The sequence below is a fragment of the Gymnoscopelus microlampas genome (genome assembly GCF_963454915.1).
Source record: "Gymnoscopelus microlampas genome assembly, chromosome: 14".
NCBI classification, from domain to species: domain Eukaryota; kingdom Metazoa; phylum Chordata; class Actinopteri; order Myctophiformes; family Myctophidae; genus Gymnoscopelus; species Gymnoscopelus microlampas.
The window spans coordinates 39,622,346-39,647,812 of record NC_139951.1 but is presented as its reverse complement, the minus strand read 5'-3'; the positions used below and the strand labels follow the sequence as shown (position 1 = coordinate 39,647,812).

At 41.1% G+C, this 25,467-nt stretch overlaps 1 protein-coding gene across 2 annotated transcripts in view; it reads right to left on the bottom strand.

The window, feature by feature from the left end:
* Positions 1–25,467, bottom strand: part of dock1 (dedicator of cytokinesis 1) — a 480,313-nt gene that overhangs the window by 330,693 nt on the left and 124,153 nt on the right. For both annotated transcript variants that reach the window (XR_014602336.1, XM_084079253.1), the window contains exons 23-25: positions 24,408–24,516; positions 14,678–14,748; positions 2,667–2,773 (exon numbers count right to left, since the gene is read on the bottom strand). Coding sequence is in view for 1 of the 2 variants with exons in the window: in XM_084079253.1 (XP_083935379.1) it covers positions 2,667–2,773; positions 14,678–14,748; positions 24,408–24,516 (287 nt within the window). In the remaining variant the exon portion in view is untranslated. The remainder of the gene's footprint in view (positions 1–2,666; positions 2,774–14,677; positions 14,749–24,407; positions 24,517–25,467) is intronic.

Here is a 25,467-nt window from a genome sequence, read left to right as displayed (position 1 = left end):
CTGTGCGTGTTAGAAAACGATTGCAGGGTAAATGATGAATGATCAAAGATGCTGTCAAAGGCAAAGCTAGCTAGCAGAATATGTTGGGAGACAAAGAGTTTTGCAGTTCCAAGAACAGACGTTGCTGGAACATCAGCTAGCTGTCACGAAAAAAGAACATTGAAACCCTTGTCTGTTTAATATTACTTCTCTAGAAATGTTAAGGCTTGGATCGATCAAGGTAGACGTGATATTATACGACCTGACATCACTTGTGTGCCAAAAAAAAATGCAGATCTATAAGCGGGAGGTAGAGCGGCCTCTTGCAAACAGTTCCGTCTGCATCACAGTGTTTGGGAGGTATGCATTCCTATGCATTAAAATACTGTATATGAGATGAACTCTATGGATGAAATTCATTCAGTTTTAATATTGTTTTTTTATCTGGGTATGCTTATTTTTACAACATGAATTCTTCTAGTTTTTAGGATTTATTTATTCAGATCAATCGAGTTTTTTTCTGCACTATTTGTTTTCATTATTTTATGAATTCTGCTGTCTTTTACTAGGAGAAATGTAATTTTGTTTCTTTTCTAACACTGCTAGCAGACGGAAAACAAATGACAAATAAAGCAATCTTGAATCTTTTGTGTGTGTGTGTGTGTGTGTGTGTGTGTGTGTGTGTGTGTGTGTGTGTGTGTGTGTGTGTGTGTGTGTGTGTGTGTGTGTGTGTGTGTGAAACGTAACACACTTTGTAAAGTGCTTTGGATAAAAAAAGGCTCTATAAAAATGCAGAACAAGTTGACCAGTGACCTCAAATTCTCTACCCCGGAGTGTTGCTGTGCGCCGTGCGGATCAATTCTTGAGATTTAATCCTGATTAAAGGCAACCAATCGTTTTACGGATCGGTGTACATCAATGGCTTTTGGATTGGGGCCGTCCTTCACAATTGATTTCTTCATTAGAGATTAATAAAAAGCCATTTCATGAGAAGACTGACCGCGGCTATGCGAGATTTCCTCAGATTGCTAGGAGGGAATCGTTGCTTAATTGACACACTAATCAATGCGTAAGTCCTTTAATGGTGGAAAAAAAAGGCGCAGCCCCGCCAGCATCTTGGATTAATTGAATTACTAATCACGGTGTCACGCGTTAGTTACACTTTTATTACCCCGGCTTCGTTATGCTTCTCTGTTGCAGCTCTGTGTGACTTATGAAAGAAATATTCCTGATAATGGTGTAATTGTGTTACAGGAAGAGGAAGGCCTCAGCAGGGGTGAAACCAATTAATTGATCATCATTATATTGATTGGTTCAATTACATCTTTAGTAAGTGAAGTCATGTTAATATTTCTAATACCGCATGTGATTTACAATCTAACTTTACTAATCTAACTTTGTTCCATATAATGAAATGAAAATGTTCTGTTTGAATGCTGGGTAAAGCAATTTCACCATGTCTGTTGAGGCTCAGATAATGTTTGATATGCATTTACTTCACGTGAAGTATACTTGTATCACTATTAGAAGTTTGGCCTGCTATGCGGCCCTCACGTCTACAGCTTGACACCTACGTGCCACCGCCAATGTGACTGATATGCCCATATATGGAGTAGGGGTGGGACGATATGGGTATCTCACGATACGATATCTGTGGCGATATTAGGCCCTTGATAACGATAATATCACGATATTCGATATATTGCGATATCACGATATATTGCATGAAATTTCACCAACGATATATCATGATAGTCCTTGTATTCAATTCATAAACACTTAAAATAGCACCAAACAGTTCAATATCATCATTACACAAATACAGAGTCGGAAAAACAACGTATCACAAACTTAAAAAAGTTGTTTTTTTCCGGCAGTATATCGATTATTTATCGCGGGAGAAAGTATCGCGATATATCGCGATATCGATATATCGTCCCACCCCTAATATGGAGTTATGTGTGTCTGTTAGTCCTTGTCCCTTTTATGTCCATATATGGAGATCTCTGTATTTGTCAGTCCATGTCCCTTTTATTCCCATATATGGAAATCCGTGATGTCATCAGTACATGCCCAATTGCCCATATATATGGGCATGTTGATATGACTATTCAAAGGGGTGAGCAATATGGCAAAATTACCACATCACGTTTTTTTTAGGCAAAAATCATGATCCACGATCGAAGTATAGTCCTCACAAGTGAAGTAGCACAAACGTGTGTGTGTGTGTGTGTGTGTGTGTGTGTGTGTGTGTGTGTGTGTGTGTGTGTGTGTGTGTGTGTGTGTGTGTGTGTGTGTGTGTGTGTGTGTGTGTGTGTGTGTGTGTGTGTGTGTGTGTGTGTGTGTGTGTGTGTGTGTGTGTGTGTGTGTGTGTGTGTGTGAGTGAGTGAGTGAGTGTGTGTGTGTGTGTGTGTGTGTGTGTGTGTGTGTGTGTGTGTGTGTGTGTGTGTGTGTGTGTGTGTGTGTGTGTGTGTGTGTGTGTGTGTGTGTGTGTGTGTGTGTGTGTGTGTGTGTGTGTGTGTGTGTGTGTGTGTGTGTGTGTGTGTGTGTGTGTGTGTGTGTGAGTGAGTGAGTGAGTGAGTGAGTGAGTGAGTGTGTGTGTGTGTGTGTGTGTGTGTGTGTGTGTGTGTGTGTGTGTGTGTGTGTGTGTGTGTGTGTGTGTGTGTGTGTGTGTGTCTGTTTCTCACCGTGCTGAGTGAACAGGTCACTGTGGACGATGTCGATCAGACACTCCAGCTTCTGTTTGACCAGGCGGCCCAGTGGAACCTTCAGGATGAACTCCGTGAACAGCTTGCTATGGAGACACAAGCAACACACAACACTGTGAACAGCTTGCTATGGAGACACAAGCAACACACAACACTGTGAACAGCTTGCTATGGAGACACAAGCAACACACACACACACACACACACACACAACAAGGTCAAACCATACGCTGCATGCATGCTTGTATGATGGACTGGGCTGTCTTGTTGGTTATCGACTGTGCAGTTTTCAAGGTTTTTGTGTGTGTTTGTTTTTTTTAGGGTGTTTTTCAGTGGTGGAAAGTAATTAAGTAAATGTACTCAAGTTCTGTACTTAAGTACAATTTAGATTTAGAATGGAGTGCGTCTCCATTAATGATAATCAGCTTTTTTCCAACATATTTTTTGGCATCTACTGTTAATTATTATGTCCATTGAGACCACGGATATGCTCGAGGAGTATGAAACCTATTGTTAATTTCCCGTCGTCTTTAACCTCGACACGAAAACCACACTCTACAAAATGGAACCACGGTTTCGTTCCCCTTTGTGGTCGATTGGGTCGCATGTACCATTTATGGAGGAACAAATGGAAGGATGAATAGGTTAGCTGGGACAATTTCTCTTCAACTCAACCATGTCACAGAGTTTGAACTTGCCAAAATAAGCCCTTCAAAAACAGAAGAACCGTTACAAAGGAAACATTTGGCAAACACATTTGACAATTCCGTGGCAAGGCTAAAGACCCAGTCGACTGCAAAAATGAACACAGGTGTTAACCCATTAAGACCTGGAACTGTGTCATTTTTAGATTTGAGCTAAAAAAGCATTATTTTACACTTTGGGCTATTCAAAAATAGCAGATATACAAGCTCATAGCGCGGCACCGAGTGCAGCGCTACGAGCTTGTAGATCTGCTATTTTTGAAAATTCGTGAAAATGTGTGCAAATCTTTGAATATATATATTTTTTAAAGCGAACATTTTTAACTCAAATCTTTGCTTCTGGGGGTCCCTGGAACAAAATATTTTGATGGGGGTCCGCGGCCAAATACATATCATTTTGGGGGTCCTTGACATCAAAAAGATAGAGCACCACTGATATAGAAACATATGTTTTTCAGAAAACTGTTGAGATTTAGGAGACATGTAGAATCGGCTTCAGGTCTCAATGGGTTAAGCGTGTTCCGTCTTATTGAATAAATAATCATGAATAAATGTGCCTGCCAGTCCACAGTCAATATAGTTAACAACAGTAGTAAAACAAAACAAAGCATGCAAAAAGAGGGAGAGTTTATTTATTCATGCATTCATTCATGTTCATCTATAATGACAAGTCCAAAATAGGGATGCCAGGTTTCAAGTAGTTGTTGGATCAGGACATAACTTTTAAATGTCCTCTACACTACTTGTCCATTACTTGTGGAACATTAACCGTCCATTCATTTTTCTTCATTTGCACAGTATGAAGCCTATGCTACAGGGTGTGCTCACACGCCAGTGTAGCAGATTGGGTATGAAAGATATAGATTGTGTTGTTTATGTGCGTGTGTGCATGCACTGCGTGTGACAAGCTGATAGTTAGCCGCTCGAGGTTTCCTCAGGGACTGAGGCACCAGTGGTGGAAAAAGTACTCAATGTTTTTTTGGGTAAAAATATCAATACTGCAATGCAGAAATATTCTGTTACAAGCAAAAGTCCGGTAATCAAAAGTATTCAAAATATACTTTAAGTACTAAAAGAAAAAGGGATATTCATCATAATGAGTATGTTTCATAAGTTATTATTATGTCTAAAATGTTTGTTTTTTTTAATTGAAAGAAAAAAAAGGAGAAAAAAAGCTAGGCTATATTTTCAAATTGTCAGTTTACGGTAAATAGGGCTGAAATGGTTAATGTATGTTTTGTAATAATAATAATCAAATTTTACAAAGTAACTAGAGTAACTCAAGTTTTCAAACAATTATAGTGGAGTAAAAACATACAATATTTGTCTCTGAGATGTAGTAGAGTAGAAGTATAAAGTATAGAAAATTAGACATTCTTTAGTAAAAATTACCTCATAATTGTACTTAAGTACAGTGCTTGAATAAATGTGCTTAGTTACTTTACACCACTGATAGCGTGCATTAGGTGCATTGCGTGTGACAAGCTGATAGTTAGCTGCTCAAGGTTTCCTCAGGGAACCGAGGCACTGTCAACAGTTTGTCACGGATGACTTGACAGGGACACGTCTCTAGGCCCTCCGAGCACGATGGCGCTGGCAGAAGTCAGCGGTCTTCTCGTGCTTACTTACACACACGGCCCATTTAGCCCATTAAGACCTGAGGCGATTCTTACAAAGTTTCTAAATCCTAACAGTTTTTTGAAAAAAATCAAAAAAAAACATTTTTCAAGATTTTTCAAAAATAGCAGATCTACAAGCTCATAGCGCGGCACTCGGTGCCGCGCTATGAGCTTGTAGATCTGCTATTTTTGAATAGCCAAAGAAATCTTAAGTGACACAGATGCGTTCCAGGTCTTAATGGGTTAGACTGTAGACTTATACCACTGATCCTGACTGACAACAAATTAGCCACTAGCTACAGACGTCTCACAATCAGCCAGAGCCTTCGCACACTGGCTCGCAGTGAGTCAGCTTGTTTTTGACACTGGTGGCATTCTGCAAGTGTTTGCACACCAGTGGCGTAAAATAACTGAGTACATTTTACTCAAGTACTGCAATGAAGTACAATATTGAGGTATTTTTACTTTACTGGAGTGTTTCTAATTTTCAGTACTTTTACTTCTACGCCACTACATCTTAGAGGCAAATATACTTTTACACCGCTACAATTATTTGACACACACACATACATTATTACAAAACAAATACATTACCCACTTCAGCCCAATACATTTATGCCATTTGAAAATAGCATATCTACAAGCTCACAATGTGTCGCGGAGCAACCTATCTGCTATTTTCAAAAGATTTTTACACATTTGAAAACTAGTGAAATAGGTCATTCTGCATAATGAGTACTTTCTACTTTTGGTACTTTATGTACATGTTGACCAATACTGTTGTACTTTTACTCAAGTAAATTTGGAATTCCGGACTTTTATTTGTAGCAGAGTATTTCTACTATGCAGTATTGATTTTACTTAAGTAAAAATATTTTTTTCCACCATTGGTTTGCACACACATTCGCAACACACTCTCAGAGTTTAAATTCCCTTTAGAGGATTTTATACAGTGTAGACTGGGGTAAAAAAAAAAAGGAAATCTATCAAATAGGGGTCTGTGGCCTCAATAAACTGTGACCCCTGAAATTAAAAAAAAGGTTGAGAATCCCTGGAAAAGGACATGATCCTTGGGGCTATTAGTGTGAGGTTGCATCTAGGTAGGCCAGGGCCCTCAGGATCTGGTAGATTAAAAAGCACCACAAGGGCCTGGGTACGGCAGATCCCTGCCGCTCAGAGCCTGGCACTCTATCAGAGCACACAGCTCATCCACCACACTGACCTTGAGGTCAGGAGAGGATCGCTGGCCCACAGCCTCCACAATCCTTTCATCTGGACAAAAAAAAGGAAAAAAAAACATCCAAAGACCAAACCACTGCCGGCCAAAGGAATGCACAGCATGAGAGGAAGACTTTAGAGGTCTAGTGGGGGATATTGCAGCAGATCTGAATAGTGATGCTGGGGGAAACTTTGACTCAGACTTTCTTTCATGGAGAACAGACTGGTTTTCCCACGGTAACAGTCAGCCAGGCTGTGTGGGCGATACGATGCCAGATTCAGGACACAGTTGTCCCACGCATCATGCACCATTCCTCCACGGATGTTTTGAGTTCATGGATGAACAGCGCATGCGTGGGACAAACTGTCCCAACATCCATGAATGAACTGGTGCATGCACGGGTACAACGTACTGTCCATGTGTAGCAGAGTGGCATAGAGCCTCTGCCTGGAGACCAGAAGCAGAATCCCCCCTTCAAGAGGGAGTCGCCCCCTTTAGGCTAGTGGATAAGATGTTTAGCTTCAATGTTCCCAGCCGCGTGAGAGACCCGGGTTTGAATTCCGGGCATTACACATGGACAAAACTACAAGCGTCCATGGACAAACTGCAAATGTCCATGGACAAACTACAAGCGTCCATGGACAAACTACAAGCGTCCATGGACGAACTACAAGCGTCCATGGACGAACTACAAGCGTCCATGGACAAACTACAAGCGTCCATGGACGAACTACAAGCGTCCATGGACAAACTACAAGCGACCATGGACAAACTACCAACGTCCATGGGCAAACTACAAATGTCCATGGACAAACTACAAGTGTCCATGGACAAACTACAAGTGTCCATGGACAAACTACAAGCGTCCATGGACAAACTACAAGTGTCCATGGACAAACTGCAAGTGTCCATGGACAAACTGCAAGTGTCCATGGACAAACTGCAAGTGTCCATGGACAAACTGCAAGCGACCATGGGCAAACTACAAATGTCCATGGACAAACTACAAGTGTCCATGGACAAACTACAAGCGTCCATGGGCAAACTACAAATGTCTATGGACAACTACAAACATTCATGGACAAACTACAAATGTACATGGATGAACGGTGCATGAACACATCTAGGGAAGCTGCCCCTGCAAATAGTGAGTGTGTTAAATGTTAGCTTTATCTCTATTTAGTATCATCAAATCAAAAAACCATGAAACTGTGTGGGTGAATTAAAGTTAGCACGTTAGCTACCTCACCTTAATGGTGTCATTATTAAACCAAAGCATATTATCATTAGCGCCAGAACTAATGTTATGCTAGAACCCGGCATGACTGATAATAAAGTTAAAACTGAAGTGCTTATTTACCTGATTTGCAACGAGTGGAGCATTTGATTAGCACCACACCAGTGATCATCATGATATTTTGCTTACCCCGCTCGATAATAAAGTGGGTTGTGTGTGGGCGAATTACAGGTGTTTATTAAACCAAAGCCTTGTTGATTAACTAATACGGTCTGAAATTAAAATGCCTCAACTGGAGAGGCCTAGATATGTTTTGCAACAAGCAATTTGCAGCATTTTTTGCAGCATTTGAAGTACTGTTTTTGACAATTTGGGGGTGTTACTGTAGTTTTACCACCCCAGCTTTTCAAACATTAAAACAGATATACAGTAGTGCATGTTACTGCTTTAGGACACTGAAACTATAATATGAGGTTAAACTGTTACTATGACTTTGATACGTATGTAGAAGAATGTTAGTCTTCTGCACAATCATCGATGCACACATTACATCTGCACCTGCCTGATCATCAAATTATTGGCTTAGGAATGCGACAAAAACAAAACAAAATCCTTTCAGGCAAAACATTGCCTTATAAGTGCCTTAAAGGGCAAGACCACTTTGGTAGAGGTTTGGGTTGTGTAGTTTCCTTGCCACGATGTAACTCCAAAGGTGGACAAGAAATTAAAAATAATTGCTCCATTAATTAGAAATTGATAATTCAAAATATGCTCCTCATTGACTTACATTGTACACTGAAACAGCTCTCAAAGTCACTCTTTTAGCCCGTAAACGAACACAAACAAAGCTGATTCAGACAATATAGAACATCACCAAACCCAGTACTGTTTATTTTCTTAATACAAATGTCAACCTCCTGATGATTTTACTATTTGAAGATCCGGATCCGGATCCGGATCCGCCGATCCAGTCCAGGTTTTCTTTCAAATAAAAATAGCTAAATCAACAGTAAGATTTTTATCAACAAAAAAAAAAACAGTACTGGGTTTGATGATGTTCTATATTGTCTGAATCAACTTTGTTTACGTTCATTTACATGCTAAAAGAGTGACTTTGAGAGCTGTTTTACTGTACAATGTAAGTCAATGGGGAGCATATTTTGAATTATCAATTTCTAATCAATGGAGCAATTATTTTTGATTTCTTGTCCACCTTTGGAGTTACATCATGACAAGGTAACTTACACAACCCAAACCTCTACCAAAGTGGTCTTGCCCTTTAACACTGAATGGCCACACCAACGTGTCGTGGGATTCAATGTATTCATGCTTGTTTTGTAAATAATTGGCCTATAAAGGTAAATTTCAAAAGAGTTTCTTACTGTGTGCTTGCTGATATAATTGTCATTGTTGGGGGGGATAAAACTATGCGGATGAGGTTCAAACATTAAGTACTAAAAAGTTTAATTTTGTTCCTCCCTACCACAAATGTTAATGTGATTTATATAGCATGGTACACGATTCTGTCTGCACTCTATTTATGTGAATATTTAAGTCGTTTATTGACTAGAGTTCCTTAATCTTCTAAGTTGCTAAATTTTATGTCTAAATTCCAATCGTAAAAGCAGTAATGTCTTCAAAAGATCCCTTAAAAAGTTTTTTTTTTCTCAAAGTGGGGTCCGGGAGGGTCCGGAGCAAAATTTGTTAATATAGTGTCATAATCAAATTTAACCACATTTTAGACTTTAACTATTCAAAAATAGCAGATATACAAGCTCATAGATCTGCTATTTTAGAAAAATGTAACATTTTTAACTCAAAACTTTGCTTCTGGGGGCCCCTATATTCTTGAGGTGGGGGTCGGCAGCCAAGTACATATCATTCCGGGCGTCCTTGACATGAAAAAGTTTGAGAACCAGCCGCTTTAAAACCTCAAAACTGAAACCTTGGTTGTTCATTTTGACTGAACATGTTTCTCTGCCTGAGAGAAGTAGCGCTAGGATGAATATATCAGCGTGGCCGTCCAGAGGGTTTCAGACATCTACTCCCCTCTCCACTCTACACGCCTTCCTTTGGGCAGAATGAATATTGCATCATTAGGAGACGAGTGGCTTCCACACCAATTAGACTCTGGAGTGTGTATGTGTGTGCGTGTGTGCGTGTGTGCGCGTGTGTGTGTGTGTGTGTGTGTGTGTGTGTGTGTGTGTGCGTGCGAGGAGAAACCTGCACCATTTGATCTCTGTACTGAGACATCAAGGCCTGTGCATATATCTCAGTATCAGTAATTTGGGATGAAAAACCGCAGTGGTTTTACTCAAGTACTGTAAAGTAAGTAAGCCTTGCCGAGCCATGTGGCCCATAGGGCAGGAGCCCATCTCCTGTTTCTGTAGAGCAGGGGTCTTCAACAGGGGGTCCGGGACCCCTAGGGGGTCCTCAGAGTTACTACAGGGGGTCCGCCAAATCTTTGTGTGATATGATCTTTTTTTTTTTACCTTAACCACTTGAACCCTAGCATCCCTTTTCTGAGGAGAACTTTAGCCAAAAATAGCAGAGCTTGTAGATCGGCTATTTTTGGCAAAGAGGTATAGGTGTAGAGGGAAAAAAGAACAGTAAACATAAACAAAAAAAGTTTAATCTAAAACACAATGTTATGCAATATAGAGGGGGTCCCTGCTTCATCTCTCTCTCAGCTAGGGGGTCCTTGGGCAGAAAAGGTTGAAGACCCCTGCTGTAGAGTGAGGCGGCTTGATGTACACATATATCCCCCCTGCCATGATGCACACGTACACCCCCTGGATATGATGCTAGTATGTACTGTATGGGACTTACCACCTTGATGCTGAGTGCAAAGCAATATTTTATTGCATTTTTACAAGGCCACTGAGCTGATACTCAAGTACTGTACTTACGTTTACTTTACTTGAGTAAGTCCATGTTTCAATACTCTATGCAGTACTTCCACTGCATTACATCTCAGAGGCAAACATTGTACTTTTTGCTCCACTACCTTTACCTGACAGCTGTAGTTACTTCATAGACTTAGTTTAATAATTATTTATCCATTTATTTATTTTTTGGGGGGGAAATAGTAGATCTACAAGCACACAATACGTCACCATGCGACGCGTTGTGAGCTTGTAGATCTGCTATTTTTGAATAGCCATAGGGGTGGTTTATGATCGATAATTATAGTCCAATAACAAGTGGCTAAATGCTGAATAAGTACTTTTACTTGAACTACTTTTAAGTATATGTTGATGCCAATACTTTTGTACTTTCACTTAACCCATTAAGACCGGGAACGCATCTGTGTCATCTGTTTAGATTTCTTTGGCTATTCAAAAATAGCAGATATACAAGTTCATAGCGCGGCACCGAGTGCCGCGCTATGAACTTGTAGATCAGCTATTTTTGAAAATTTTGAGAGAAAAAAAAAACATTTTTAAGAATTGCCTCAGGTCTTAATGGGTTAAATAAGTCAAAGTACCCTGTGGTGTACTGTTACTTTGACTTGAGTCCAAAACGTCTTCTATACCACTGTGAAGAACAGCCCTGCCAACACTCGTTTGTAGGGAGTTCAGTGTGAGAGAAAAAGATTATAAAGACAGAATTAAATGCTTGACCAAAAATGCGTCCAATGAATGAAATATGAGTGCCAAATGTTTTTCCAAGACTAATTTGCTGCTGAAATGCTTCTAGTACATACATCACAAGAGATTGCCATGCACATTTGTAAGTATAATGCACTGCAAATGAGGCCGAGTTAATATATTATTTTGTTTTTCTGTGCTGCGTCCCTTCAGCGAGAGATTAAAGGGGTTTGAAGTGGGACAGGGCAGGGACATCAAGGGCAGTGCCCACGGGGGGCATCTGTTAACTATGCCAGCACTGGTTTCTCAAACACCGTCCTCAAGACCAGTGGTTCTCAAACTTTTTCGTGCCCCAGAAGAGAAGACTTTTAAGTTTTAATTAAAAAATTAAAACTTATGGAAAAAAAGATTCTAATACTTTTAAGATTTTTCCAAAATCTTCACAAATAGCAGATGTACAAGCTGTGAGCTTGCATGTCTGCTATTTCTGAATAGCCAACGTATACATGGATGGCATGGTTAAAATGATTGTGATGCTATGTTAACTTGCTCAAGAAACTACACGGTCCCAGACCCGCCTGGTCTGTTTGATCGACATGTCTGGCCCATGTGTACGTCAAACACAAGAACATCATAGCCAACGTCTGAATAGCCATCTGTTCGCTGGGGACCCCCATATTTGGCCCCCACGGGCCAAATATGTTCGCGTAGAACAGTGGTTTTCAACCCGTTTCATATCAAGGTCCATTATTTATTCGGCATTTGAGCCACGGACATTTGGTTTCATTTTACGCTCTCAAGAGTTAAAGATGAGGGTCCATTTGGTTACCAAACTCTCCATCATTTAGCTAGGGACCACCTGAAAACTCCTCAAGGACCACTGGTGGTCCCCGAACCACTGGTTGAGAACCACTGGCGTAGAGGCTCGACAAAGCCGAGTGCACCACAGTGGAATCGAACCCACGGCATCCGGTTGGTGGTGGTGGTGGTGGGGCAGGCTACTTTACCACTGCGCCACCCGAGCGCCCAGTGATGTGTCATTGAGGAGGTGAGGGTAAAGGGCTAGCTGATGACAGTCACGGCACGCCAGCATTAACCCATTGAGACCTGAAGCCGATCCTACATGTCTCCTAAATCCCAACAGTTTTCTGAAAAACCTATGTTTCTATATCAGTGGTGCTCAATCTTTTTCATGTCAAGGACCCCCAAAATTATATGAATTTGGCCGCCATCAAAAAAAAAAATTAGGGACCCCCAGAAGCAAAGATTTGAGTTAAAAATGTTTGCTTTAAAAATATATATATTCAAAGATTTGCACACATTTTCACGAATTTTAAAAAATAGCAGATCTACAAGCTCGTAGCGCGGCACTCGGTGCCGCGCTATGAGCTTGTATATCTGCTATTTTTGAATAGCCCAAAGTGTAAAGTAATGCTTTTTAGCTCAAATCTAAAAATGACAGTTCCAGGTCTTAATGGGTTAAAACTGCAACGGACACTCTAGTAGTAGTGGAAACAGCCACTGCAAAGGTTTCCACGGCAACCTGGGTATGTTTAACCAATTCCCATCCCTGCGCATGTGGTGAATGTTAAGTGCTTCAAAGAGAAAACAGCCCACGGTATAAAGGAGCTGGAGATAGAGAGAGAGAGAGAGAGAGAGAGAGAGAGAGGACAGGCCCAACACACAATAATATCCCAACGGCTGGTTAGGCATACATCTTAAACCATCAAGACCGGGAACGCATCTTAGTCATTTTTAGATGTCTTTCGCTATTCAAAAATAGCAGATATACAAGCTCATATGAGCTTGTAGATCTGCTATTTTTGAAAAATCGTTTAAAATGTGTGCAAATCATCGTTGCTGTCCGGCAGGAACCAGCAACCAACTCAATTTTTCCGCTTTTGCATTTTTTTTCCATAAATCAGTGCTATTGAACACCCTTTACGTCTGTGTGTTGGTAAAAAAAAAAATATTGAACCAATGAAAAGTATTAAAAAGTGCTTCTGACAAAACCAGCTAACTCCATTGGATCCTCAAACTTTCTGCTAAACCAGCTAATTCCAGTTAGTAGTTTTGCTGACTCCAGGCTCCACCCCCTTTTTACCTCCAACCTCATTGTGAGCACGGAGGTCCATTCAGCTGTTCTTATCAATGATGAACAAAACATCCTAACTCCACTTTTCTTTTCTTTTTTCATTTCCTGAAAAATGAACATTTTGGAGTTAGCTGGTTCCTGCCGGACAGCAGAGATATATATATTTTTTAAGCAAACATTTGGAACTCAAATATTTGCTTCTGGGCGTCCCTGGAACAAAATATTTTGAGATGGGGGTCCGCGGCCAAATACCTATCATCCTTGACATGACAAAAGTGTGAGGACCACTAACATTACAGCAACAAAAAACTGTCAAAAAACTGTTAGGATTTAGAAGACATTTGTAGAATCCTCAGAAGCCAAAGATACTGTATGAGTTAAAATGTTCGCTTTAAAAAAATATATATTCAAAGACTTTATTTTTTTCTCACACATTTTCAAAATGAGCTTGTAGATCTGCTATTTTTGAATAGCCAAAGACATCTAATAATGACACAGAGATGCGTTCCAGGTCTTAACGGGTTAAACATGAAATTTTAATTCAAAGAGGCGCTTGCCAAAGCAAAAGCAAATATGATTGCATCCTTCGTTTCCCCCCTCGCACGAGGGTGTTACGTTCAATTCGACCATTCTGTGTACAGTAAATTGGCTTTAATGAGCCGTGGCTCCTGTTTCTTCAGATGCAGTGTCAGGTGAAAGAGAGAACATTAATGAGAGGAAGGACTTTGGCGGAGTGGAAGAGAGGAGCGGGGGGGGAGGGGGGGGGGGGGGGGGGAGTCGGTTCAGTGGGAGGGTTGTACTGCATCGTGTCCTAAGCTGACCCAGTTCTGCATTCATTTTACATTACGGTGGCAACAATATTAGCAACATTAAAACACAGCAGAATGTCATCACTGTAGGGCACAAACCTTGTATCTCCATATTTTGTATTCATTTCTTTTGGTTTGTTTTTTTGTCAATTAACCCATTATAAGACTTGAGGCCGATTCTACAAATTTCTTCTAAATCCTGTTTTTTGAAAAAAAACGTATGTTACTATGTCAGTGGTTCTCAAACTTTTTCATGTTAAGGACCCTAAATTTGTATACGAATTTGGCCGCGGACGCCCATCTAATTTTTTTTTGTTCCAGGGAACCCCCGGAAGCAAATATTTGAGTTACAAATGTCCGCTTTAAAAAATATATATTCAAAGATTTGCATACATTTTCGAGATTTTTCAAAAATAGCAGATCTACAAGCTCGGTGCCACGCTATGAGCTTGTATATCTGCTACTTTTGAATAGCCAAAGTGTACGTATATCCAGGTCCTAGCATAGCAAGAAAATGCTACTTTATTTTGTCACAGGCGGGGAGATGGTAGGATGTTTTATGTCCCAGGGCATGCACGCACGCATGCATGCACGTGCACGCACACACACAAACACACACACACGCACACACACACACACACACACACACACACACAACACACATCAGAGAGAGAGAGAGAGAGTCAGAGGGCGGTTTGCACTCTCGTTTCAATTTACCTGAGTTCCTTGGGATCAAAGACCAGCTTGACGTCATTGACGATGGTGGGAACGTACTTCAGCGCGGCGCCCTGGACACCAAGACAAAGAACAAAAAGGCACGATCACAAACTGCATTTTCAGTTGGAAGCTAATTAGCACAGTCATTAATTAGTACCCAGTAAGCTGTTCTGGAACACTTTGGTCTATGCGTCTCAAATAATCGTGTGTCTCGTTACGGGGGAACATAATTAACCGTGTGTGCCCTGCAGTCTGGACTTCCCTTATTGGCCAATTCGGGCTAATGAACATTCTGTGGCTCTCGGCGACATGCGTTTCTATCTATATAAAGCACATGTCACCTTCTGCAGGCCACAGGCATGACCACTTAAAGGACCCAAATTACTTATGTTCTATCAATTACACACCCCATGAAGCCTCGAATTCATGGAGATTGCTTTGTTTTTGTCACAATCCTGAGCCAATAATTTGGTGACCGGGTCATCGGTCAACAGGAGACTCACCGGAGCCTCCGCTGGTCAAATCATTGGTTTAGGAAAGGGACAAAAACAAAGAAATCGCCATCAATTCAAGGCTTCATGAGGTGTGTAATAGATAGATTTTTTTTTTGGGTGAACTACTCTATTCTTAGTAAAACTTGACCTGAGTTACAACTAATTGTACTTGGACCGTTTATTTTCCATCTACACCAAATGTCTTTACCGAAAATAGCCGATCTACAAGCTCAAATTGTAGATCTGCTACTTTTTGGGCGAATGTTCCTCCCATAATAAACCCCTTCTTCTGTGTAAAAAAAATATCTAAATTATGCAAAAGAAAATAAAACACTTCAAAAATGGCAGATGTACAAGCTGCGAGCTTGTAGATCTGCTATTTCTAAATAGCCAACATTCTGGCCATGTCATAATAGGTTTCATTGTATTTGACCAGGTCGTCACAGTGAGATCAGAGATGTCTTTTTTTTTTGCAAGTGAAACCTGGCCAAAATGGCAAGTGTTAAAAAGACACATACACAAGAATGAAACAACAACATAAAAAGGCAAATGTTTGCGATGGGGAGGTTAGATTAGAGGGTTTGGTGGTTGTTGAGGAAGGAAGATGAGGTTAATGAACTAAATATAACACTACTATATGGCACAATATCGACATTCTCCCATCTCATCCTTTTGGCATGCCTATAAATCGAGTAGGTGAACAGTGGACTAACACAGAGGAAGATTGGGCGAAAACAGAAGAACATTGGGTGAAAATAGAAGAAATCTAAGCGAAAATATACTGTAAGAACATTCAGAGAAAATACCATATCTGCCAGCTCAACACGTCTCATTGCGACAGTGAGCTGAAAGATCTGCAATTTTTGCTATTAGACCTACGACGAAGTACAGTATATAGCGTTTAAGTATTTTTTTTTAATAATTGACCCCCGAATGAACTAAAATTAATCAGGCTCACATGGCGGCATGACCAAGTGCTCAGGAAGCTGGCAGAGGTGCTGGAGAAAAGTAGCGCCAGGAGGCGAATAACCCGAGTTCATCAAGGAGCCAACAGAGGATTCACTTCCTCATGCAAAGGGGAACCTGCAGAACACTCCAGCAAAGAGATCAACCACCCTCCAGCAAGCTGTTAACACCATGGGGGCGGAGTGGAAGATGGAAGTGGATCTGGGCAGACAGACAGCTCCAGTTCCCACGGGAAATCTGCAGCACCACTTTAAGACCAGATGTGGTGCTGTGGTCTGCAGCAGTGAAGTCAGCACTGCCGATCGAGCACACAGTGCCGTGGGAGGATGGACTGGAAGCTGACTACGAAAGAAATATGGCAAAATACGCAGACCTGGTTGCGGAGTGCAGGGAAAGTGGATGGAGTGCGAGGATAACCGATAACTAATGAACGGAAGATCGCGGTTATTTATTTTTGGAAGAAAGAAAAGACTCTCGTCTTTCCCCCCAGACATCTGATGTCCTTATTGTAAAGAAAATGTCTGTGGGTCATAAAAGATTAGTAAAAACACTGGCAGTGGCTGATTACATCCCATAGCCTGGGGCATCGTAACCGTGACAACAGACACAGTGGCCGTGCATGCTCAGTAACTTCCGAAACTCGGCAGAATTCACAAAAACGTCTTTTAAACTGCTTACATTCACGATTCCAGCTTCCAACGTGTCACGCTGCGAGCTTGTCGATCGGCTATTTTCAGCCAAGGCCTTCCCCAAAATAACAGAATACAGAAAAGAGTGGTCTTAAGTGGTCAAGCGAGCGGCCTGGCCGTCGTTCAAACATCCTGGATGCTTCCCTCTCTCTCCATCAAGCCGTGGGTTGACCGTAATGAAGTCATCAACGGTGCGGCTCCGAGAGGCTGATTACGGAGCCATCCGTTAATAATGGGGAGCGATTATCCGAGCCGACACCTCCCTCTCTGACTGACTGATCTAAATGCCAGCCAAGGTGGGTCGGGGGTGTTTATGCAGCATCTGTGCATATTAGCAGAGGTGCCAGTCTGTCTTCCATCCATACAGGCTGATTACACTCGCAAAGCTGTGGCAACGCATGCCATTCCGTCATTGTTTCTGGTTAAGTTGGTTTTGGGAGGGGTTGTTGGCAGTGGGTGGAAAGTAACATGTATTCAAGTACTCTAGTTAAAGTGGCACGAAGTAACTTTTTTTTTAATGAATAAAATGAAATGTCCTAAGAGTAGGTTAATACAATATAAGATATACAATTGGGGTGGTTGTATTTTGTCTCCCTTCTCTTCTATTGAGACATTTAGATCGTGTCTACACTGGCTCCCCGTAGCGGCTCGCATCCAGTTTAAAACCCTGGTGCTAGCCTATAGGGCAGTGAAAGCTCCTTCTTTATATTCTTACCTCCGCGCTATGGTCGATTGCTTACACCCCTGCCCGACCACTTCGATCGGCCACCTCGGGGCGATTGATTGCCTCGTCGCGCAAGGGTCCTTCTGGCCGATCGACATGGTCACAACTTTTTTCTGTTCTGGCCCCACAGTGGTGGAATGAACTTCACACTGATGTCAGGACAGCAGAGTCACTGCCCATCTTTCGCCGCAGGTTGAAAACCCACCTCTTCAGGAAACACTACCCTTCCTCTTCGCCTTGCCTACTTGTTGTTAACTAGTTGTAAAAACTCTTGTTTTATTGTCTTATTGTCTTGTGTATTTGTTACACTTATTTGTTTTAGCTCTTGCTCATTTGATTTTCCTACTTTGTCTCATCTGTTTATGAAAGTAGGTAGCTGATATATTGCACTTTTACTTTAGTGCTACTGTAGGTATACTCTTGGTTGCTTGTTTTAGAAGAGAATGCACTTAATGCTTCTGGTGATTAGTAGTTCCGTTCCCCACCTATGTTGAATGCACTTATTGTAAGTCGCTTTGGATAAAAGCCTGTAAATGACTGTAATTGTAATGTAAATGTAATGTGTCATAGGTCATGTCTCACCTAGACACAGGATCTGACACTAATTTTTACCTGATGGTCAAGATTCGAACAGTTAAAAAATAGCATAAGTAGGAGATCTACAAGCTCAACAAGATCTACAAGCTTTCGGGCTTGTGGAAATGCTACGTTTAGTGCTTTTGTGTGACACTGTAGAATGATCCAAGACATTCATTTACGAAAAAACAACAACCACAAAAGTTAGAAAATGGAGATAAGAGGTTTCTGTATTGTTTTGCATCACTGGTTGTTGGAATCGTGGAACTGCTTACTGCCAGGATGTGAGTGAAGGCTGTGTTAGCACACGGGGAACATGCCAGCAGCTTTTGTTATGGACTTGGCGTTCGACGAAATGAAACATCATAATGAATGCTGTCAGAGCTCGGGGGCCGACATATTTTAATGCATGTGTATAGCGCCAACGCATTCCTGGACGTCTTGCCACCTGCCTGGCAGCCATTTAAAAACCGGAGCCATGCCACCTGTCTTCATCATTCTGTCTAAACACATACAGCTCTGTTTTTTTCTCAGCACTTGACTTATTAGCAGGCCCTGTCGTAATTATTACATAATATATGGCCTGATCACAGTTAATTGAGACCTGTGATTTATCTTTTCACTTAAAAAACGTTTCAGGATGACAATTCAGTTCAAGTTCTAGAGACACAATCTCAATATGTTTTAAACTATATGATCTCAACATGGCCATGAAAAGGCTTTCCAATGATGTAAACAACCATCAAAAACAAAACTTTCTCTGCATAGATAGAGGAACAGCAGCAATATTTAAGGCCAACAAAAATGAAAACAATTGTATAAACATACTTTGTGCAAAAGCATTACGTAATGGTCAAATCCTGAAATCATTTACATATGGCAGTCTTTGGTGTTGGGACAGTGTAGTTTATAGTTGAACATGGAGCAAATAAAATACATTGTCATGGCAAGTCCTGGTACTGAATGAACAGTTACAATGTCAACACTCGACAGGCTCATCTCTCCTTGTTTTAGTTTAAGGAAACCAATGTGTTGCTGATTGTTTGAAATATTCTCTGATGGTTTAGCCAGAGACCTGTGCTCGTCGGGCAGCGGCCTACTCGGGAATGATGCAAGTGAAACGATGCAAATGCCCCACCCTGTTATGCAATAGCCATTATACCCGTCATAGTACCCGCTGCACATGGAGATCTGTCTGTCTGCCTGTGTCCTTGTACGCCCATATACGGAGATATCTACTGAATATATGTCTGTCCTTGTCCCTTTTGTGCGTATGGGTATACCCATATATGGGCATATGGGGGGGGGGGGTCGGCGGTTCTGGAAAGTCCTTGTACAGTGGTAAACGTCTGGAGAATGTGTGGAGAATGTCTGAAGAGTGCGGAACTGACTGTGGAAAGTGGACTGACTAAGTAATCAAATGGCAGGTGTGGGGAATTGGACAGGTGTGTGGGGATTTGCCAAATTAATCTAGCAGTAAGCTAGTCGTACTGGGGTCTACACAATATTGTCAGTAAGTTTGCTGTATATGTAAGCTACAGTATTTGTCATATCTGCTCTGGGCAATTTTTGTTTACTAAAAGACTAACAGCCAAACGGAAATGCAATTTAGATTTATTTGTTCCAATGTTCAATGACAAAAACACAAGTAAATCGTTACTCGCAGTTATTTGTATAGGACAATGAATTTGCAGACTAAAATTGCATGATCGTTACAACCCCTGTGGCGTTTTGCTTCATAATAGAACACGATAGCAATCAGCAGTCCTAAATTCTGCCTTTTTCACAACTGTGTTATGCATTTTATGAAAGCCCTCCCTCCCACACACACACACACACAGACAACACGCAGGCAGACCATAGGAGGTTGAACGTGGCATTTCAAAGGCTCTGCTTGATGGCGATTCGAGACTCTCTCGACTATCAAGCGCCTGCAGTTATAAATACCTACCCACCCTCTGGTAAACAGCCGAGTGCATCTGTTGCACCTTAAAAAAAAAGCCAGACACACACAGTCTTATGTTCTCCTGCTTTCTCAAAAAACTAGATGCCACCTGTTAGACTGTGCTGTGTGAAGTCAAGCTACAGTAGATCTCCAAAGAGTTGTTGTTTCTGAGTGAGACAAACACAATCACCACTGATGTGTGGCTCACTGTCCCCGAGGTTTGAACGTGACTGTGAGCGTGCACTCGTGTGTGTGCTTGTCTGTGTGTGTGTGTGTGTGTGTGTGTGTGTGTGTGTGTGTGTGTGTGTGTGTGTGTGTGTGTGTGTGTGTGTGTGTGTGTGTGTGTGTGTGTGTGTGTGTGTGTGTGTGTGTGTGTGTGTGTGTGCATGCGCATTTTTATCATAGCAGAAATTGAGAAATTATGTGGAGTTATGTGTGAATTAAACTTAGATGCTTGACACCCAAACCTGTGTGTGTGTGTGTGTGTGTGTGTGTGTGTGTGTGCGTGCGCGCGTGCTCGCGTGTGTGCGTTTTTATCGGTCTGATATGTGTCCATATGCAAGAATGCAGGTGTGCGAGTATCTGCAGCATGCATGTATATGTGTCCGTAGGCACATGTACTGTATGTGTGCCTAAGCGTGTATGTATCCATATGTGTGTACCCATGTGTGCGTGTGTGCGCACGCACACTGTCCAGATGTTCAATAGGATAAAGTCTGGAGGTGTGACAGGAAGTGCTTATCGGTATGTGTATGTGTGTGTGTGTGTGTGTGTGTGTGTGTCCGTCCGTATGTTTATGTATGTACAGCATGTGTCCATAAGCGCGTGTACGTATCCTCATGTGTGTGTGCATGTGTGCGTGTGCACGCTGCCCAGATGTTCAGTGGGATAAAGTCTGGAGGTGTGACAGAGAGTGCTTATTAACTTCCAGCTGTCACAGTGCTTCAGCACGATCCTGCTTTACCCCCCCCCCCCCCCTCCCCCAACCCCCCCTCCCCCCCACCCAAAAGCCTGTTCCTCAAGATCAATTTTTAATTTAGTGACAGTAAAGCTTAACCCATTAAGACCTGAGGTTCCCATTCTACAAAATGTCTTCTAAATCCCAACAGTTTTTTGGAAAAAAACTATGTTGCTATATCAGTGGTTCTCAAACTTTTTCATGTCAAGGACCCCCAAAATGTATATGTATTTGGCCGCGGACCCCCATCTCAAAATATGTTGTTCCCGGGACCCCCAGAAGCGAAGATTTGAGTTATAAATGTTTGCTTTAAAAATATACATATTCAAAGATTTGCACACATTTTCATGATTTTTCAAAAATAGCCAAAGTGTAAAATAATGCTTTTTAGCTCAAATGAAAAAGTGACACAGATGCGTTCCAGTAGCCTGGGATCCAGCCTGCTTCGCTACGTTCAGCAGATTTTTTTTTCTCTCTGCGCTTATCAGTCTGGAATGCCCCCGATTGACTCGTCTTGTAGAACTACACTGGAACTACATATGTTACATTAGGCAACGTCGTTGCTGATTGGATGTTGTTCAAACGAATGACGAATCAAAACAATCACACCGTTTTTTTTGTCCCGCCCCGCACCACAGACCAATCAGAAGCCACGGTAGGTTTCGAACCTTGGCTGCTGTGTCCCGCCTCCTGGAGATAGGAGGCATTCCAGACTGAGAAGCGCAGAGAGAAAAAAAATCCACCGAACGTAGCGAAGCAGGCTGGCACCCAGGCTAGCGTTCCAGGTCTTAATGGATTAATATCTAACCCAATTACACAGCATCTGACTCCTAATTGACTCCGGGGCATCTCCTACGGCTGAGCGTGCACCGTGTGTCTGGGTTACTATACGCCCAGGTGCTGCTCTGTGTGTGTGCTGCAATGTGCTACGTGATTAGGGCTACAACAATCCATTATTTTCTTACCAAAAATGTTCAAAAATGTACTTGAGTAAAAATATAAAAAGTATTCAAATGTACTTAAAAGTAGCAAAAGTCAAATTACTCATTATGCAGAATATCCCATTCCACAAGTTTTCAAATGTGTAATAAATCTTTTGAAAATAGCAGATCTACAAGCTCACTAGATCGGCTATATTCAAATGGCCAAAATGTATATAGGGCTGAAGTGGTTAATGTATGGTGTGTAATAATAATTAAAATCTACAGTACTAAGTAACTATTAACTAAAGTTTTCAAATATATGTAGAGGACTAAAAGTATAATATTTGCCTCTGAGATGTAGTGGAGTACAAGTAATTTCAATTCCCAAAGTATTGGAAATTGGAAACACTCCAGTAAAGTACAACTACCTCAACATTTTACCTAAGTACAGTACTTAAGTAAATGTACTTAGTTACTTTACACCACTGAAAATGGGTTTATTAGAGGTACAATGTTTCGGTCACTTGGACCTTCATCAGGTTGCGGTATCGCCTATATCACAGGTGCCCAAAAGGTAGATTGCGATCTAAAAGTAGATCACAAAGGCTGTGCACTCGCAGGTAGACCACCTGCCAAATCACAAAACTCCTCCTTTTGTCATCTGCCACCTGAAATAAGGTGACTTTAAAAAACGCCCTGTCAGGACTCAGCACCCACAATGCAATGTTTTCAAGTTTCAAGGGTGTTGCACAAAAACTTCAGTAGCATCAGAAAGTTGTACACATGTGTGGCAAAGAAACCGAAAACCTACCAAGACTATTTTTCAATATATCCTATTCCAAGTGTGTTTGCCTTATAAGTAACGCCATTGTCACTATTCCAAACAGGAAGGAAAAGTGGAGAGTCATTTTGTAATTAAAGTGACTGGCTTACACTTGAGGTTCCACCTGTTCAGTCTGAACTGGGGAAATCTGCTTTCTGCTTTGATGCTCCTATGTCATGGAACACTCTACAACTCACGCTAAAAATGAATGCCCCAATATCCTATGGACAATTTAATCACCTGCTCTTAAATCTCCCTACCTCAACATGTAATTGTTCTTAACTTACAAATGTTCTGTTATGGTTTATTTTGTTGTTTCTGTGTTTTATACCTGTATGTGCCTTAATTGTTGATTTTTGTGTATGTAATCTCGTCAGCATTGCAAATGAGGGTAAACCTCAATGCTCTCAATACATTTTTCAATACATACATACAGGTTTCAATACATTTATAACAGCCCCCACGGGTACATTTTAAAGTGTTTTCAGCAATGGAATAATTATGTTTTGGTTGGCAGATCTTATTGAGTAGTTCTCAAGTAAAAAAAAGTGTGGGCATCCCTGGCCTGTATTGATACAACGTCGTACATCACGCGAGCTCTATGTGTGTGTGTGTGTGTGTGTGTGTGTGTGTGTGTGTGTGTGTGTGTGTGTGTGTGTGTGTGTGTGTGTGTGTGTGTGTGTGTGTGTGTGTGTGTGTGTGTGTGTGTGTGTGTGTGTGTGTGTGTGTGTGTGTGTGTGAGCATGTTAATTTCTGATGGCAACACAACAGCAGGGTGTTGTGGGGGATGATGGAGAACAATTAAAAGGCCTAAGCGGGGAGCAAGGTGAGGAGAAGGTCACACAAATACCTTGAGGAGCAGCTAAAGAAGAGAAGGTTGGAGGAGACCGGGTCAGAGGACAGTCAAGGTCAGAGTGAAACACAGAGAGAGAAGAGAGAAAACACACACACACACACACACACACACACACACACACACACACACACACACACGCAAGGGAAATAAACATAGACCACAGTCAAGGAAGGTCAGAATGAAACACAGAGAAAGAAGAAAGAAAATGCACGCACGCACGCACGAAATAAACACATGACGGTTGAACCTCATACCCATACAGCAAAAGACAGAGAGAGAGAGGGAGAGAGAAACAATATTATACCTATATACATATTGTTGCTGTGGGATGGGAACCTTGTATTTTTTTAAAAAAAGGTACTTTTCAATATATGGATTGGATTCCTTGCAGTTATTATTTAGTCAAAAACTGTTACTCTACTTTCTATCAGTTCAATAATAAAAAAATCCAGACAGGATGAACTACTTTCACTTCACTTTCCAAAGGCTCACACGTTGTAGAGTGTAAGATCAGAATCTTTTCACTGCTTTTACCTCACACACGCTTTGTACGACAAAGTAGGGAATTCATTCACGAACATAAACAAAAAGTTGAACTATGGAGGTTCAAGGTTTCTGCCCGACAGCGACAAAATATATATAAATAATCTTGTGTGTGTATGTGAACTGGATTTTTTTTCTTTTTCTTTTGCTGCAGGCGTAATAAAGTCTGTTCATTGAATAGTAAGTGGTGCAGATGTTGTCCAGGGGTTAACAGGTGTGTGTGACAGCCTTACCTTCACCATGCCGGTGTTCTCTGCGCTGCTGTTCATCATGTCATTGAAGGACGTGAAGAGGTCCCTCAGGGACTCCATGAAGTCAGCCTCTCCTTTGTTCTCATACAGTCTAAGGAGGAGAGAGCAGCATGGTTAAGTTTCAAATACACACAAAGATCATTCATTTGCTCTCATGGCCACATCTGGTGCACTGCAGTGCTGGTACCTACTGTATATAGGTACCAGTACATTAACCCATTAACACATTGACTGCCAGAGGTTTTTCTATAACAGGATCAGCCAATGCCAGGAATTTTGACCATTCTGACTCATATTTGAGGACTCACAGAACATTTTGTGGTATGACTATAAACAAATGGAATATCTCAAAAAAAAGCTTAGAATCTCTTCTTTTTTCTGAAAAAAAAAGTGAGTTGATAGCATGTTCCGTTCTTTAGCTAGAGGTAGTTGAATACAGCTTGGTCTTCACCAAAAACAGACCTTTTTGTTTAGATTCAGAGTTATGAGGGTTTTAGTAAAAGGACACACTTTAGATGCATAAAATGATTTCAAAAGTGTTTGACATTTATTTTGCCCCTTCATTGACATCAGTCATGTAAACAATACTTGTTTATAAAAAGACATTTAAAAAAAAATGCTTTTGATTGTACATTTATCACTGTTTCCAAAGTGCAAGCTTATTTCAGCTCATTTCAAACAACATTATTCACTGTAATTTTTTTTTCAAAGTGTTTTTTCCCCCAAATAATAAATAATAATTCAAAGTTCAAAGTGCAACATCAATACATTCATCGAGAGCTTCCTTTTCCAAACTTTTTGCCCACACAAGTCAAAATCTCAAGCCACACCTGTATTCATAGCAGCAAATAGCAGATCTACTAGCTTTTACTGAGCTTTTAGATCAGCTTTTTTTTTTCTTTTATGCCATTTATCATGATTTGTGAAAATAAATAAATAAATAAAAATAAGTCTGTCTGTCTGTCTGTCAGTCAGGCTTCAGACTGTGACCCCCCCAAAATAATCATATTTGAACTGGGGACCTCATTTTGTTTGAAAATAG